Below are 17,434 nucleotides of genomic sequence, written 5' to 3' on the forward strand. Positions count from 1 at the left end.
ATCACCGAAAATGAAGCTTTTTGGAAATGCTGAAGAGGCCGTTTTCATTTTAAAATTTTATGGTGCAAATGATTTGGCGCAAATATCCATAATTTTGAGTAAATTGCATTGCGTGTTTCATTTAAATACTTAAAATGTGTCTGGCAAGGAAACTCCTACAAAGGCATGTTTAGTAAGGTCAGGCATAAAAATAGCTGTGTTGTCCAGAACAGTTTTTAGCACTTTTTGTTTAGTAAATACAGACAGTACTGTTTTAATGCCAAAAAGACAGTTTGCACTGCCTGGCACAAGTTCTTAGTAAATCTGGCCCAACAACAAAAAAGAAAGGCCTAAAATTTACACCTACCACCACCGAATGTATCAGTAATCAAACAACAAAACTATCCTAAATAATATAATTCAGAATTACAAAAAAATGTAGACAGAATTCTCTAGGGCAGTGGTCCTTAACCACCAGGCCACGGACCAGTCTGTGTATCAATTGGTACCGGGCCACACAAGAAATCATTAAATATTTACATTTTATTCTAATATTTAAGTCTGAACAATTTTTTATTAAAAAAAAAAAATGACCGTATCTCTCGCTTACATCTCTGTCACTTGAGCACCCAAATTTCACCCAGAAATAGCAAAATAAGTAAGAAACAAACATCTTTGGAAAGTTTCTTTGCAAAGGGGAAATAGCTCAGTGAAGGACCCACAGACTGTCAAGGAATAAACATCCATTTGTCAACAAATCAGGTCAATCCACCATGTCTGTGCAACAAGTTCAAGGTGAGCAAGCAGTGTATGACACGTTCGCGCCCAGTTGAATGAATGCCGTAAGGAGTGCACTGCGAGTCACGTGACAAAAACTGACTGTTTAGCTTGTATGGAATATACACATTTCGGTAGACTAATTATCAGTAGACTTATCAGTGACAGCTTGTCATCCTCTGAGAAAATGGTTGATGGTCATCTAGCAACCTCTGACCCCTCCCCCCCATGGTAAAATTGGCAAGTGTTGACCGGTCCATGGTGATGAAAACATTGAAGACCACTGCTCTAGGGGATGTTATGTAAACGTGCAGCAAAATGTATTCAGAGCAATGTACTTTACGCTTTGTTAAACTGTATCTCCAATTAATCTTGGCTTGGAACAACACCAAAGTGAGCAAATGTGAGCTTAATTTAACACTTTAAACATCTAAACAATCTGCATGGTACTTTTTCATGTAGGGTTGGGGAAAAAAAAATCGAATTAACTTTGAGCTGAACTTTTATCTTCATTTTACTGTGGTGTGAGCTCACTGTATCAAAGATAGCAAATAGGACATAGCTGACACAGAAACACACATATCCCCTTCAATAAGAATAGCCTGATCTAAGGTTCAGGATCCAGATCCTATTATTGGCTTTCATAAGAGTCACACCACTATTGAATTTCAAGGCCTCAATGCTAATACTGAGTGAAGCAAAAACCGAGAAAACCCAAAATTATCCACTAAGCAGCAGAACAAACTGCCCAGCGGCTGTAATCCTGACCCACAATTATCCATCACAAACCACCTGGCTGCAGAAGCTACAATTATCCACATTACCGTCATGTCAGTGTTTGTGTAGCATCCAAGGGTTTTTGTTTTGTTCTTTTTCCAAGATTAGGAGAGTCAGTGCAACTTGTGCAGTGAGAGGAGAGGGAAAGTCCTATATGTGAGCAGGTGTGAACCCTGAGGCCAGAGTTAAGCTTATCAGTGACTCAAATAAATGTGGAGACGGGAATCAAGAGCTGTAGGTGTCATAACCGCACAGATATCATTGAACGTGTATCTAGCAGTGAGTCACAAGTAAAAACTAAAAACACATTTTCACAAGGCTGCGATGCTTGTTTACTAAAGGATAAGGTGAAACTTAAAATGTAAAACCAAATTTATTAATTTGCACACTCAAAGTTTAGCTTAAAGCAACACATCACTTTTTTATCTGAAAAAATGTTCATTTTACATGACCTAGATTTAACCAGATGAGTTTTACAATTTTTGAATCCATTCAGTCATTCCTCAGGTCTGACGGGAGCACTTTTACCATAGCTTAGCATAAACAATCTGATTTTTTTTAAACTAGGGGTCCCCTGGTTTAGACCATTAGCATCTAGCTCAATAATAAATAAAATAAATATAATTTCTTTAGATATTTTCCTATTTAAAACTTGACTGTTCTGTAGTTACATCATGTATTAAGACCATTTGGAAATTGAAAACTGTTATTTTCTCGGACAATATGAAGGAATTTTGCTGTCGTACCATGGCTGCAGCGGGCACAATGAAATTATGCACCGCTTGAAAATTGGCTGCTTAAGGGAGGAGCCTGCCTTGCAACCATGGAGACAGACGCGCTCCACAACCACTCCATAATAAACATAACAGATTTAGTATAGAGAATTACAAGGTGGCCCCCTCCAACAAATGTAGTATCACCTCCACCTTTTGACAAAAAAAGAGGCAGGCAGTCTCGACTACAAACAGACCCTTGAGTGATGCTCAAACACTGGTCATGTATTTAATTCAAGTTCATATTAGCCTTTTTAAATAAGGTAATGTTTTACTTGATACTTTTACAGCAATAATGCGCCGCAAAAATTCCCAGGATACCACCACCACCTCATTTTGAACATTGGTGTCCCGGCCCACAAGGCGGCCTTAGCGAGCTTTGTGGGGGGTTGCATTATATTTAAAAAATTTCTTAGCAGTGGACAATTAGGAGAATGATCATGTTGCCTAAGTTAATTTTATCCCCTAGCTCAGTGGTCCTCAACCACCGGTCCGTGGATCAATTAGTACCGGGACGCACAAAAAATCATTAATTATTTCCATTTTATTTATTATATGAATGATTGTTTATTTTGAAAAATGACATTACATCTCGGTCACTTGAGTGCCCAAATTTAACTCACAAACAGCAAAATGAATAGGAAACAGACGTCTTTGGAAAGTTTCTTTGCTAAGGGGAAAAGGCCCAGTAAACGACCCATGAACTGCCAAGGTATACAGTAGATTCACAACCCACTTTTCAACAAATCAGGTGAATCCACCATGGTTCTGCAAGTAGATTAACTGATAGAGATCGCAATGAGCCACGGGCCGCGAGCGCACCGCAAGTCACGTGACAAGAATTAACCGATCAACTTAAGCTTGTATAGAATATCGTATTTTGGTGAAACAAATTTTCTCAGACAAACACAGAACACACAAACACTGCAGTGTTTTGTACTTTTCTCCATAAATAAAACTTGTATCACAGCGACAGCAATGTTTTGTCAGTTTACATCCTCTAAGTAAACGGCAAATGTTCGCCTAGCAACCTTTGAAACACTTGTGAAAAATGTCGTACTTAGATAGTCATTTGCTGCCCAATTTAAAATTTGCAAAGAATACTTGTCTGAAACTATATTAAGCAGAATGTCTGAATATCTGAATATAAAACCAACTTTACCTCTATAAAGGCAGAGTCTCACTCATTCGCCTCGCAGAAATCCTCACACTTATTGATAAAGCACAACAAATAACATGCAAGTATTAAATTGTAATAGCCTACATTATTTTTTTCCCTTAGACAGCAGTGTGAATACAGATATTTTTGTCATTGAATTTCATTAGGGCCAAGTCAAAGGCCATAGGCTTACGTTTTTCAGTTATAAATGGCCTACTGATGTTTTGCTTTTATATTTTACATTAGGCTATTATTTGTGCATAAACATATCTAGATATAATAGTAAACATACCGTTAGTTTAAAAACATAATTTTTTTCATCATTATTGCAAACTAGAGGGGGTCTTACAATATTTTCCAGGGGAAAAGGGGGTCTCAGGCAAAAAAGGTTGGGAACCACTGTTATAAAGAGTCCACATTTATACAACACATAATCTTTGAAAATGTGAATTTTTAAAAACATAATTTTTGAAAGTCTTCTAACTGTTCTAAATGTTTTTTAAATGTAAATTTTTTACAAGTTAGGCAAGGTGTTTTAGTTCAGTTTAACATAATATAAGGTCAATGAATGCATACATTGTTTTTAATTTAGCTTAAAAATTAAGGGCAACCAGGATTTTTTTACAGTGTACTGAAGAGAGAATGCGCATGTACTGTAATAATCAAAAGGTCCATGTGCATGTTTTGCCTGAATTTGAGTTTTTTTGACTCTCAAAAGTACAGGTAGATGATAACTTGTAATTTATAATATCACAAATTTTGACATGAATTCACCTAAAAATCTTCATCAAGACTTACTGAAGAAAACAAAAGTAAACTACTGTACATCTGAGTACCCTGCATGTAAATCCACATGTAACAGTCAACTAAAAATGTAACAGAACATTTTCATTTTTTAGCTGAACTGCCCTTTCAAGAGTCTGAAAATGTTTAAGTATTTTCTTTGAACTAGCTTATCTGTATTAAACACTTTCCTAAAAGGTGTACTTCTTTTCCACAAGGCCAGAGCTGAAGAGACAGTGTCCGAATAAGGAATGAAAATCTAAGTGATGAAACCTCCCAAGAGCAAAGAGGATTAGCAGCACGTTCAGTCAACTTCTGCAACCAATCAGATCATCTCAACTAACTCAAAGCCTCACTAATGCAGACACAACACAACTGGCACGCACACACACACCTCTGATGAGTGTCCACTGCAGAAAGGACAACACAAGACATGACAGAGCAACCTCAGTGCCTGCTAATACATAAACAGATATGATACAGATTAATGCAATGTAAGATCAATATGAGGCAACGAGGAAGCTTTTAGTACAGATTGATTAATACAGATTGATAATGATTGATAACACATTATCAATCTGTATTACTTCAATATCATTAAAAGAGACGATTCATACAAAAATTAAATATTGTGTCAAATTGTCAAAATGAAAATTTACTCAATCTTCCACTTGTTCCAAATCTGTTTGAGCTTCGTCTGAATTTCTAAAAAAAATCATACAGTAAATGTTTAGAATTTTACATTTTTTGTCTGAACTATTGCTTATTAATAGTTCGAATGTGTGTAAATAGTTTTTACTTGTTTTATTTCAGCTGTAATTAGTTTCTTTTACTATATCTTGAGGCAACTATCTGGAATGAAATGACTAATTATTTTATTTAATGTTACCTTGTTACACATTCTATTTACTTATATACTATAGTAAAAAGTACATGCAACTAACGCTAAACAAAACTCTGACATTAACCATATAGTAGGTACAGTTAATTCACATTTATTGGTACTTAGTCACTAGTTACATCTTGTGCTTGTTATATTAGAGATAAAGTACATTGAGGAAGTTATCGCAAAATAAAAAATGTTATCGGCAGCCCAACATGAAGCTGAAGGCTTTCGCGACTCCACGTGTATTGTGAAGTGAATTAGATGTTCAATTGAAGTGGTTTTGATGCGCGAATGAACTAAGTAAACTCTAAATGTTCACACGTTTTCTCTATTTACACGCCTGGTGTAAACAGCACAAGACTTAAGGGCTTTATTCTGCTAAAACAACTATCCTGGGTGCATTTTATCACACTAATTACATGGCTGCTTGCCACAAAACATAATTAAGCAAAGCATTGTTCTGAGCTGTACTAGTTTATTGACACTTTAATGAAACGCAAAGCTGACAGAAACAAAAACAACTATATATAGCTGATGGAGCATATATTAACCTGCACATTATTCAGTCACAAGATGGCGCCAAACAGTCAAAAACGCAAAGCTGACAGAAACGACACCGGCTGAATGGAGCATATACTAACCTACGTATAATTCATTCACAAGACTGTGAAGGTAATTTTAAAGTTCCCGGATCAGCGGTTGTTATCTGGCAATAGTATACCTTGCAATGAGGTGACGGACCAATCAGAATCAAGTATTTCAGACAACCGTGTAATAGGATTGTTATGCACTGTAAGTTTATAAACAAACAATTCACACATTCATTTTCCTTTGCCTTAATCCCTTATTTATCAGTGGTCACCACAGCAGAATGAACTGCCAACTATTCTGGCATATCTTTTACACACTGGCTGCCCTTCCAGTCGCAACTAAGCACTGGGAAACAAACAATAAAATTTTTTATTTCATTATCTAACATTAGAAAAACATTAATAAACAGTGAAATACATTGTTTGCTCATGCTAGTAAATACATCCACTAACAAACGTTAACTAATGGCCATTATATTAAAGTGTGTGTTTTTTTTTTTTTTAATCCAGCAATAAACAGCACTGGTGTGGGTCTATAGGCCACAGTAGAGTTTAACAGGATGAGCTGATCAGTGCTGAAGAAGGCTTAAGATTCTGACCGACTTAAGAACGATTAAATTCTGAACACTATTAATGGAGGTTTGTTTTGCAAAGAGCTTTTGTTGTACAAGTAAATCCTCATAAATAGAGAAAACAAACATTTGTGTCTCAGCCGTCTCTGAGGGAGCCCGGCGCTTTTGTGTGACAGGACCACAACCTGCTTTTCCTGATGAAACCCAATCACTTCCTAGAATCCATCTGTTGTGCTGATCATCATGTCACTTATACCTCGCAGGCCTTTTAGCCACCTGTCCACAGCTGAGCAATCTGAGGGTGTACCTTTCATACAAACAGGTACATACAAACCCCGAGGGAGCACACGGTCATCAGCGCAGATGTTGTCTTACGTAAAAACCCACCAAACAATGTTTCCTTCCATGATGGCCCAAGCAATGGGGCTCATATAATTAAATAACCCTTGTACAGTTTTAAACTTGCTGTTATAATATGATAGTGTTTTGTTAAACTCAGATGTCCAAATGTTTAACCTCTAAACGTCATTAGATTTCTACACATACAGTTGAAGTCAAAATTATTAGACTGTGAAATTTTAATTCTTTAAAAAAGATTTTCCAAATCTTGTTTAACAGAGAAACGTTTTTTTATTATTATTAAATATAATAGTTTTAATAACTATTTTCCAATAACTATTTATTTTTGTCTTTGACATGGTGACAGTGCATACTATTTTTCTGCTTATTTTGCAAGATACTAGTATTCAACTTAAAGGGCAATTTAAAGATTAACTAGATTGTCATGTTAACTGGGCAAGTTGGGTGTAGGGCCAGATGGAATCTGCGAATGTTTTTGGACATTTCTGCGGAAAAATTTTGAAAAATCTGCAGATTTCTGTGGAATTATTTTGGGAGAATCATAACTAAAAACTTAATATGTGAAATAAAAAAATAATATGTTTTAACTGCTATTTAATGTCAAGTGATTAAAAATAAATGCATATTATAAGGCAATCAAAATCTTTTTTGACCTTGCATGTATATCAGAATATTGTTGGAGATCACCAAATCCAAAAAATAACCTTTTCTAATGCAAAATAGGGGCTCTTTATACGAAAATAAAATGACTAAAAAAGACTCATGAAGTAAACAAATTATAGGAAATACCTGCTCTGTTAAACATAATTTGGGATTGTTTTAAACAAACAATTCACAGGAGGGATAATAATGTTGACTTCTACTGTATTGACTTGGAGACAGTCCTGAAGAGCTGCTGAACAGCTCAAATGCTTGAAAACATGCATACGTGCTCTCCAGATATACCTTAATTCAGTCAATAGTCACAGTGCAGGACCATTTGTTTTTATATGGGGAAAACTCAGATGCTATGGAGCCCTTAATGCTGGAACTCAAACAACACAATGTATTTGCTGTTATGATCGTCATTGTGATTTTGACGTCAGAAATTCTTGTCCTGGCTTTGAGCAAGAAGCATGTCAGACTACACACTACAAATGCTTTTTCCACATTTAAAATAAACTTGCTTACACTGGCTAAATTTAACCGTGTGACTTTGATATTACTTTGGTCTAACTTATTCATATCCAAACTTTTCCCCCCTCTCTCTTAAAGAAGTGCATGAATATTTTATCATTCGTGTTGCTTATTTTTCTCAGACTTGGTGTGAACAGGGCCTAAAAAGGTAGTGCACTGTGACTATACAAACAACACAAAAACTGTTTGAGTTGGAGTTAATAGAGGCTTGAACATTCCCCTTTTGTTATGAATTACCACAAACAGACTGTAGATATGAAAAATCCATGCACATTGTTTCACATCAACAACTTAATCAGATGTTCGATTGGCTGAAATAACTGGGAACAGATGATCAATTAGCATGACGCAGATAAAAAAAACACTGGGATATTAGTAACAAGGTTAAAAGAATTAAACAAAACTCAATCTCATCAGACGAGCATCCTTATGTCTTCACATCAAGACACATAATGAAGGAACGATGGGTGAAAATGAGTCATGCACAGAGGGGTTAGGAAGCACTGGGGGAAACTCAGTACATCCAGAGGTGGAAAGAGTGCGTCACCTTGGTCAGCAAGTGAGAGGGCTTTCCTGCAATGCTTTTCAGAATGAGAGAGGTCTCCCTGTCCAGATACGAGTGCTTTGTGCAGAAATAGAGAGAGAGAGGAGAAATAAGAGTCATTAGTGCTTTGATTAATGAACATTCATGATTTCTCATAGTGTGAAAGCATAGGGGAAAAAAGTGAGCAAAAAAACAAACGTGAAACATTGAAACAAAAAAGAAAATGTCCTGTAAAAATAAAAATCAAATAATTCACATAACACAAGGAACAATTATTTCTTGAATGACTTATGAAAAGCTATGTGGCATGGTATGGTGCATGTTGTGTTTAAAGCTAATTGAATAAACTTTAATAATACTAATAATCATAATAATAATGTTGATTTTTTTGGTGATATTCAAAGTCCTTAATCCCCTTTAAAGCCTGCCTTATAGTGTGATTTTCATGGATGACCAGTAATGAGCACGTTGTGTTTATGTTGGAGTAAGTGTGGGCTCTGTCTTTTCATTATAAGAAAGTAGTAAACAAACAAAGGCGCTTATCTATCACCAATCATCTGTAGGTCAATCATGTTTGTCAGTAAAGATCTGTGGGATAGGTTAATAGATTAGTGAAATCCCTTCACATCAATCTGCTCTGTGAGACTATTTCCACTGTACAGCCAATGGAAGCAAGCAGCTCAATAACTACTGTACACTGTCAAAACATTACTGCTGCCTTCAATGTTTTAGTTGAATCAAATGAACTTGTCTAGTCATCTCAACTTACATTAATTAAGCGGATAAAAATATAAAGCTAGACTTTGTATTTCTTAAAATTATTTAAAACCTGATTAACTTATTATAAGTTAAAGCAAAATAAAAGTATTTGTTGTGTTGAATTTGTCATTCCATGTTTTACAGTGTACACTTCAGGCAGCTTCAAAAAGCATGTCTATGTGTCTTCCTAAATCCTAAATAATTTTAATCTGTGATCAAACATCATTCACCGCCTGGTTCACAAAACAAAGGGTTAGCATGCTAATCTAACAAAAGGAAATTTGTTAGGGTGGTGCTAGCAATGTGAACTGGATTTAAATTGTAAGATTGAACTTGGCATTGCAGTCTAAATTAAAAATATTGAATGTATTTTTTCCTACACAGCTCCTCAGACTGTAATGTAATGTTTTTTTTTGTTTGTTTGTTTTTTTATTTATTTTTTAATTTAAGGCCATGTCAGCAAACAAGGCTATTTTCATGGGAAGAAAATTTCAATAATAAATATACAATTAAAAATAACAAATAAAATAATTAATGATAAATTAAATAAGATTTTTAGTGTTAATACATGATAAAAAATTCTAACATTTTTCACTTTTTTCACAAATTTTTTACTCCACCAGGAAAAAAAATTTTGGATTGCATTTAACCTAACTACTAATGTGGCTAGTTAATGCATTCAATGCCTTTTTTTCCATCACATCCCATATGTACTAAATTATCAGCTTCTACCAAATGGTTGATTTGTCAGTTTATGGTAAACGTATCAGGCTTAATGCATATTCTTTTTTAAAATAAGTATACTATAACATATGTCAGATTCTCCTTTAACATTTTTTCTTCTTTTTTAAATAATAAAACCAAAATCAAGTGTAGTCTAGCAATAGGATTGTTTTTTTTTTTTTTTTTTTTTTTTGTAAACCAACAATGCTGTGTGTGTCATACCTGGCAACGTTCGGCTCATGAAATCTAGGAGATTTTATCCCGGGGTGCATGCAAAATGAAGAGCAGGGGAGGTGCGCGCGAACTAAAGGGTGGAGAGTGGGTAAGAAGATGGTTGCGTGTTGGGTTCGGCGCGCTTGGGGACTGTACCAAAAAGCTAACCAGACTGTTCCAAAAAGCTGAAGACAGAACAATACGGGAAAAGGGCGGGAGATGGGTATGAAATACGGCAAACTCCCGGGAAAAACGGGAGTGTTGGCAGGTATGGTGTGTGTAAACCATTACTTAAAACAGTCATTCTTTAAATGACTTTAACAGTCATTATTTAAAACAGTAAAATCCTGGTCGACCGTTTGGTACAAGGGCAGTCAAAGGGTGTTAATTTAATTTAAATAAAAGTCCTCTGGAATCATTAAAAGCAGGACAATCCAATAAAATGTATTTTACTGTGAGAGGAATTTTGCAGTATAAACAGAGTAGGGTCTTCACCTTTGAACCAAAACAACATGGTTATTCTTGTGTTTCCAATACGACATCTGGTAAACATCACTTGATCATGTCTAGTCTTAAAATGTCTTAAAATTCTGTTTGAGATTTAAGCTTGTATTTCACAAAATTAATTATTTTTCAATGCATCCCACACCTCTTGCCACTTATTTAAAATGTAAACATGAATAAGAGATCCTCCTCAGACTGACCCACACAGGTTGCCAGATTGAATACGGCAACAGCAGCACCTGAACTGAAATTAACAAGAGTAGTTCTTGAAATCTTGAAATTAACAAGAGTAGGTTACATGTGTAGTCAATGGAAGTGCACGAACAGGAGAAATTCCGCCAGGAGGCATGACTGAAACATAACCCAAGAATTTGTCTCAATGAGTACTTTTACATGAACACCAATAATCTGATTTCAATACGATTAATACTCTGATTAAGCGTCTACCATGTAAACAGCCATTTTTGAGTAATTTAATCCAATTAAGGTCATATTATTTATTAATAATAAATAAATTATAAGGTCATTATAATTTATTATTATGTGGAGTTTGCCGGTATTAGTCGCATTATTGAAGTGCAGTACAGACATGTAAACATCTTAATCAAACTCTTACAGATGTGTAAAATTTTCGCCGCAGTTTGTGACAGGATAGTCTATACACACATGGCTGTTTGTCACTCCTCACAGACACCCGTTTCGTGCAATGGAGATTTATTTATTTTTTTTCCCATATAGCGTGTTGTATGAAATTCCATTACAACAACACTCTTCCAGCAGATAATAATCGCATCCAATATCTCGTTTGTTACAGGGACATGCATTAAATGTTCCTGAATGAAAGTGAATGTGCCAAACTGCAGTTAAAGTCCACAAATTAAAAATGAAACACTCAAAATTACATGAAACTCTGGAGGAAATGTGGATAGCGTGGTGACGCAATGACTTTAATCGAATCATGTGCTATAACATGTAAAACAGGAACATGAAAGCAACATTCAAAAAGCAACTCATGTAAAAACCTTAATAAAATATTATTGTCTTATTCCGGTTAAGCCAAATAATTCAATTACTGATGTCAATGTAAACGTAGTCAGTCATGTCTATCAACAAATTGAATGAGGATTTATTTATTGAAAGAGTTTTCATTTCTGGGTGAACTTACATTTTAAGAAAGACTATGCAACTCAAAACTGACGCAATTGAGATTTCAACATTTGTTTAACCATAAACTCAGTGGGTGGAAAGTTTAAACATTAAATATTTGGGTCAGTCTCCATTCAACAACTAAACACAACACAAGCTGCCGCTGTGAAATCTGTGTGCAGAGAGGGTAAAAGCTGCTTTTACTTTGGGACTAAGCAACACTCAATTTAATGCTTAATCTGCTCTGTTAGAGGCTTCACAAAATTACTCTGGTTCTGTTCCAAAACTTAGAGAGCTGCCTACATAGGCATCATTATTACAATAGATGGTTGGCATAGTAAATATTTCAGCATTTCTTTGTCACAGGACACAATATTACTCCATGAAATTTTCTTTTTTTCATAATTTAATGTATAAAAATGAAAAATAATTATAAAATAATTATAAAAATAAATATTATAGTTGTCACTTTGACATAATTTGAAAAAAATGGTCATTCAACATAAATATAGTTTTTTTCATAAATAGTATTACTTTGTATGATCTTTTCAGGCTTTGAAAATACACATCAAATAATTTTATTCCAGTTTTTTTAGTTTACAATTTATTAAATGTTGTGCCATTTTTCTTAGCTTCTCTTTTCTTAATGAAATATATATGAGATCATTGTAATATGATTCAGAAATATGCATTTCTGTGCATTTTATCTCTGTTCTTGTTTGTAGACCTGTTTGCACTTCAGATGTGTGTGGTCTCTGTTAACCAGCTGAAAGTGGTGATTGGTCTCTCACCTTTGAGCCTCATTGCATTCATTAGGCTGTTTTTATTTTATTATAATATTAAATTCTGATCTTCCCATTTAAATTACCTTCGCCCGTCTTGATTACGATGTGAATTCTGATTTTGATTCGGACGCCTTTAACTTTGCAAATAATCTTGTAAAAACATAATTTTTTACCAAATCTAAAAGAAGGTTTATTTTGGCATCTATCTGGTGTGCGCTCACTTCTCTTTTTCTGTTATAGCTAATCCTTAAGGATAGTGCACACTGGAACAATTTTTGTTTGCGATTTTCCGCTGACAATTAACGCCACGTGTCAAATCAAAAAGGCAGGTTCCCCTCGAACATCTTATTCATGGTTTACACAAAAAAAACAATTTTTTTTCAGAGTTTGGACTCCTGCCCTATCATGCAAAAATGAATAGTCTAACTGCAGTATTATCAGAAAAATAAGCACTGTTTCTAGCCCCTTTTCAGATGTGTTTTATTTGGTATAGTTCTGTTTTATATAATCTGAGCTTGTTTCGTAAGTTTTGTTTGTTTTTTCCCCCTTTTTGTCTCTCCATTGTTTTGTGTTGATTTTTTTCTTTGCATGTCTTTTGAAGATGTATTGTCATTTCTGTATTACTGTGAAAATCCAATAAACATAATAATATTTTTTTTTTTAAAAAGGCACCAATGTGAGTGTCTCCGATTAGTTTTTTTGGTTTGATAAGCCAAAATAAAAACTTGTTGACCAATACTGAAGTTACAGCAAACATGACTTGGGTCTGAATGGAGAAAAACATCTTGAAAAGCACTGACTATAAGCATGAGCAAAAAGTGTTGCGTGGTTGTATCAATTGCCAGCTAGCTTTTTAATAGATTTATTATTTACATATATATATATATATATATATATATATATATATATATATATATATATATATATATATATATATATATATATATATATATATATATATATATATATATATAGCGCTCAACATAAATGAGTAAACCTCATTTTGAATTTTTTTTTTTTTTATCCATTTCTCAGTGAATATAGGTCATTTATTTTGGTGCATTTGAACAAAACAGATTTATTAAATGGACTTATTTATTAAAATAATATTTTAGTCACAGAACATCTTTAGAAGTAGAAAGATAATACATTTAAATTCATGAAAAATATTGGAGAAACATTTTCTCTTTAAAATTTTTATTTTATTTAATATTTTTCCCTAAGATATCAATTTGGCTGTACTAGTTTTTGGACTGTTATCATATGTTATCTTGTTAGATTAGCTTCAGATTTGGCTTCAGTTCTGACTAATCTAATGTATTGTATACATGCACAAATATAATATTGTTAAGCGTCCTATAGAAAATATTAATTTAAAAGATATATTTGTGAGGGGTGTACTTATATATGCAGCATGTACAGTATGGCATGTCATTCAAATCCTATTTGCCCACAACATTTTGTAGACAAACCGTAAATATGACAACACCATAAGACCTGTCAAAAAGGTCAAATGATACAACAGAACAACAGTTCTTAATATTGTTTACCTCTGTACTTGGCTGGCCCTGTCCGTCCTGTACACCATCCTGATCTGACAAGGGTTTATCGATATCCAGTGAGTCCATGCTGGACGCAGAGGCCGAGTTAATGCTAGCGCGAGAGGAATGGACAAACGAGCGCACCTCATGCTCTGTAACCGTCCCAACAGAGCCCGTCCTGCGATGATGATGATGGTGAGAGGCCGGTCGCCGCACAGTGGAGGAAGAGTACGCCGCTGAGGGTGTGGAGCCCTGTCGGGCTGCTTCATCCATGCTTTGGGAGGCTTTCTCCAGCTGGGCTGTAATGTCATCCAGAGAGAAGTTGGAGGCCAGCGGGGGTCTGCTACTACTGCTGGAGCTGCTCAGTCTGACGGTGGATGCAGGTGAAGCACGGGTGCTGCTGCTGGTACTGCCGCCGCTGCTGCTGCTGCCCCCCGTGTGTTTGGTGCTGTGACTGCGGCCCGCTGGGGGTTTTTGACGGAGCTTTGTGTCTCCGGTCAGGCCAAGGCGAGAGGAAGAGCTGCTTGGTTTGCCGATGGTGCTGAGCTCCTGCTCAATAGAGCAGAGATCCGCCATCAGAGCATCCAGATCCACTGCGTCCCCCTGGTTCAGAGCCTCTGTAAAAAAAACAAACACACACACTGATGTAAACAAATCTTATTGAGGCATGTAAAATATTTATTGACTAAAGGAAGATGTTTATTTCTCTAGTTCCTGGAGTTTCTTGTGTATGAAAATGGACCAACCAAACTGGCAGTAAACTACACTATCTATCCATCCATCCATCTCTTTCTCTCTCTCTTTATATATATATATATATATATATATATATATATATATATATATATATATATATATATATATATATATATATATATATATATAAATGAATGTATTTAGGAAATTTTCTTCTATAAATATTCAAAATCTTAACTTGTAATTAGTAATGTTTATTGCTAAGCACTTAATTTGTTCAACTTCAAAGGTATCTTCCCAATATTTAGATTTTTTTATCTAAACAAAATCTTGTCCTATTAAAACTATACATGTATTGAAAGCTTATAAGTTCAGCAGCGACGCAGTGGCGCAGTGGGTAGCACGTTCGCCTCACAGCAAGAAGGTTGCTGGTTCGATCCTTGGCTCAGTTGGCGTTTCTGTGTGGAGTTTGCATGTTCTCCCTGCGTTCGCGTGGGTTTCCTCTGGGTCCTCCGGTTTCCCCCACAGTCCAAAGACATGTGGTACAGGTGAATTGGGTGGGCTAAATTGTCCGTAGTGTGTGTGTGTGTGTGTGTGTGTATGTTTCCCAGAGATGGGTTGCTGCTGGAAGGGCATCCACTGTGTAAAAACTTGCTGGATAAGTTGGCGGTTCATTCCGCTGTGGTGATCCTAGATTAATAAAGGGACTAAGCTGACAAGAAAATGAATGAATGAATGAATGAATGAATGAATGAATATGTTCAGCTTTCAGGTGATGTAGAAATCTCAATTTCATTTTTTTAATTTTAGCGCTTATGAATGGTTTTGTGGTTCAAGATCACGTATGGACTGATAGTAATAAAATAATAGTAGGTAATGTTTATTCATTCACAAATTAACTTTTTTTAAATCATCTATTGTTGATCTACTTAGTAAAAAAATTTAAAAAAAAAAAACGTCAAAAAGTGCTTTATAAAATACTTGATTACCAAGTAAAACTCTTTAGTAAATCCTAGTAAAGATAGACTTAAAACAAAATTTTGGAAAATGTGGAACTTTCCAAAATCGTTATTTCTTGTTTAGAGGAACACCAACTATTAAGTAATTATATTGCAATTATTAATTTGTACATCATTGTGAGTTAGAAAAGTAGAAAAGATTAAATGAAACGCTAAAAAAAATGTAAAATATATTTTTTGGAAGGATGCAATAAAACGATATACTGTAACACTTTAGACATTTGAAATGTTACAAAATACTTCTCATTCCAAAGAGATATTGTTTTCTTTTGAAATCTATAAAAACCTAAGTAGTTTAAAAATGTAACAACTAAGTTTTTTTGATTGTATTAACAGATGATTATGACAGATCATGTGACACACTGAAGGCCAGATTAATTGCCACCTTGCCTATTATATATTAAAAAAGTACTAAAATAGAAAACCGTTACAGTGTCTTAAACAGTAACAATCTCTCAAAATGTTGCAGTTTTACCTAAAAATAAAATACTTAGCATTAGAAACTTTTTTATTAACATAAAAAAAACTTAAAATTTCACTGAAAATTTTGCATTAAAATGAAAGCCTTACTGTATATACAGTAGTTCCCACTTGAGGTCTTCGTGATTTTTATTACAAACAAATTTATAACAGCCCTCCTCCAATTACATCAATATTAGTTTAATAGTGACAATGATGTTATGATAATAACACAAAAATATAAATGAAGCATCTTGTATTGTACTGTGTGACCTCACCGTTGATGTTGTAAACGGAGAAGCGGTAGGCCATGTTGGCCATGTTTGAATCTTGTCTGAGAGGAGCTTTCTGCACCTTCTCTGGTCTCCCGTCATCCAGACTCTAAAAACAACAGAGCGATGAGATAACAAAATACAGGAGTTTCACCTGTAATAACACTAAACAGGGATTTGAGGATCTGATTAATTCAGAAAAATACAGATTATCAATGACGCAATTTAATCCTAATACACCTTATTGCATAACATTTAAAACTATTGCATCACGATAGAGTAATATATTAAAATGCATCTACCACAAATTAATTGAACGAGTGTCAGATTTAACAATCAAAGACTTAATGACATCACAGACCTGATCTATGCTGTCAACCGTGACCAGTATGACATTATTAGCATCAGCGCATTAACAGGACACAGATTCACAGTCCTCATCTTTTAGTCTCACCTTTGTTAGTTTGTCCAGCTCTCCAAGCCACGCTCCAAACATTTTGTCCAAGTCCTGGTCCTCTTTATCGCTGTCCTCCTCCGCAGCATGATCCAGCTCGTCATCTGAAAACTGCTCCATCTGAAACACAACCAACATTGTACAGATGTTTACATTTAAAATGCAATCTGAGGTATCATTAATGAAAAAACAACTGTGTAGGTTTAATGATCATTTTATAAACATAGAAAAAAATGCCAACAAATCGAGTTTTTATCAATAAGCTTCATGACTTTTGGACTTTATAATGCTAGAAACAAAATCCATGCAAAAAAAAAAAAAAAAAAAAAGATCTGTCAGGAGACATATAAATTAAAATAGGTGTGAATGTGAAAATAGATTAGTTTACTGACGACCACTGAACCAGTAAAACATAAAAACATGACCAACAGGCATTTGAATGCACATTAAAAACCTTTATGAACACTTTTAGACCTAAAATACGCTT

The 17,434-nt window shown here is 34.7% G+C and overlaps 1 protein-coding gene across 9 annotated transcripts in view; it reads right to left on the reverse strand.

Moving 5' to 3' along the window:
• The window catches only part of raph1a (Ras association (RalGDS/AF-6) and pleckstrin homology domains 1a), a 148,706-nt gene that overhangs the window by 41,594 nt on the left and 89,678 nt on the right, over positions 1 to 17,434 (reverse strand). For 5 of the 9 annotated variants that reach the window (XM_073911951.1, XM_073911948.1, XM_073911952.1 and 2 more), the window contains 4 exon segments: positions 16,948 to 17,067; positions 16,500 to 16,602; positions 14,057 to 14,664; positions 8,380 to 8,454 (listed from right to left, as the gene is read on the reverse strand). In XM_073911951.1, the coding sequence (XP_073768052.1) occupies positions 8,380 to 8,454; positions 14,057 to 14,664; positions 16,500 to 16,602; positions 16,948 to 17,067 (906 nt within the window). 9 annotated transcript variants of the gene reach the window in all.

Source organism: Danio rerio, chromosome 9, assembly GCF_049306965.1.
Source record: "Danio rerio strain Tuebingen ecotype United States chromosome 9, GRCz12tu, whole genome shotgun sequence".
Lineage (NCBI taxonomy): Eukaryota > Metazoa > Chordata > Actinopteri > Cypriniformes > Danionidae > Danio > Danio rerio.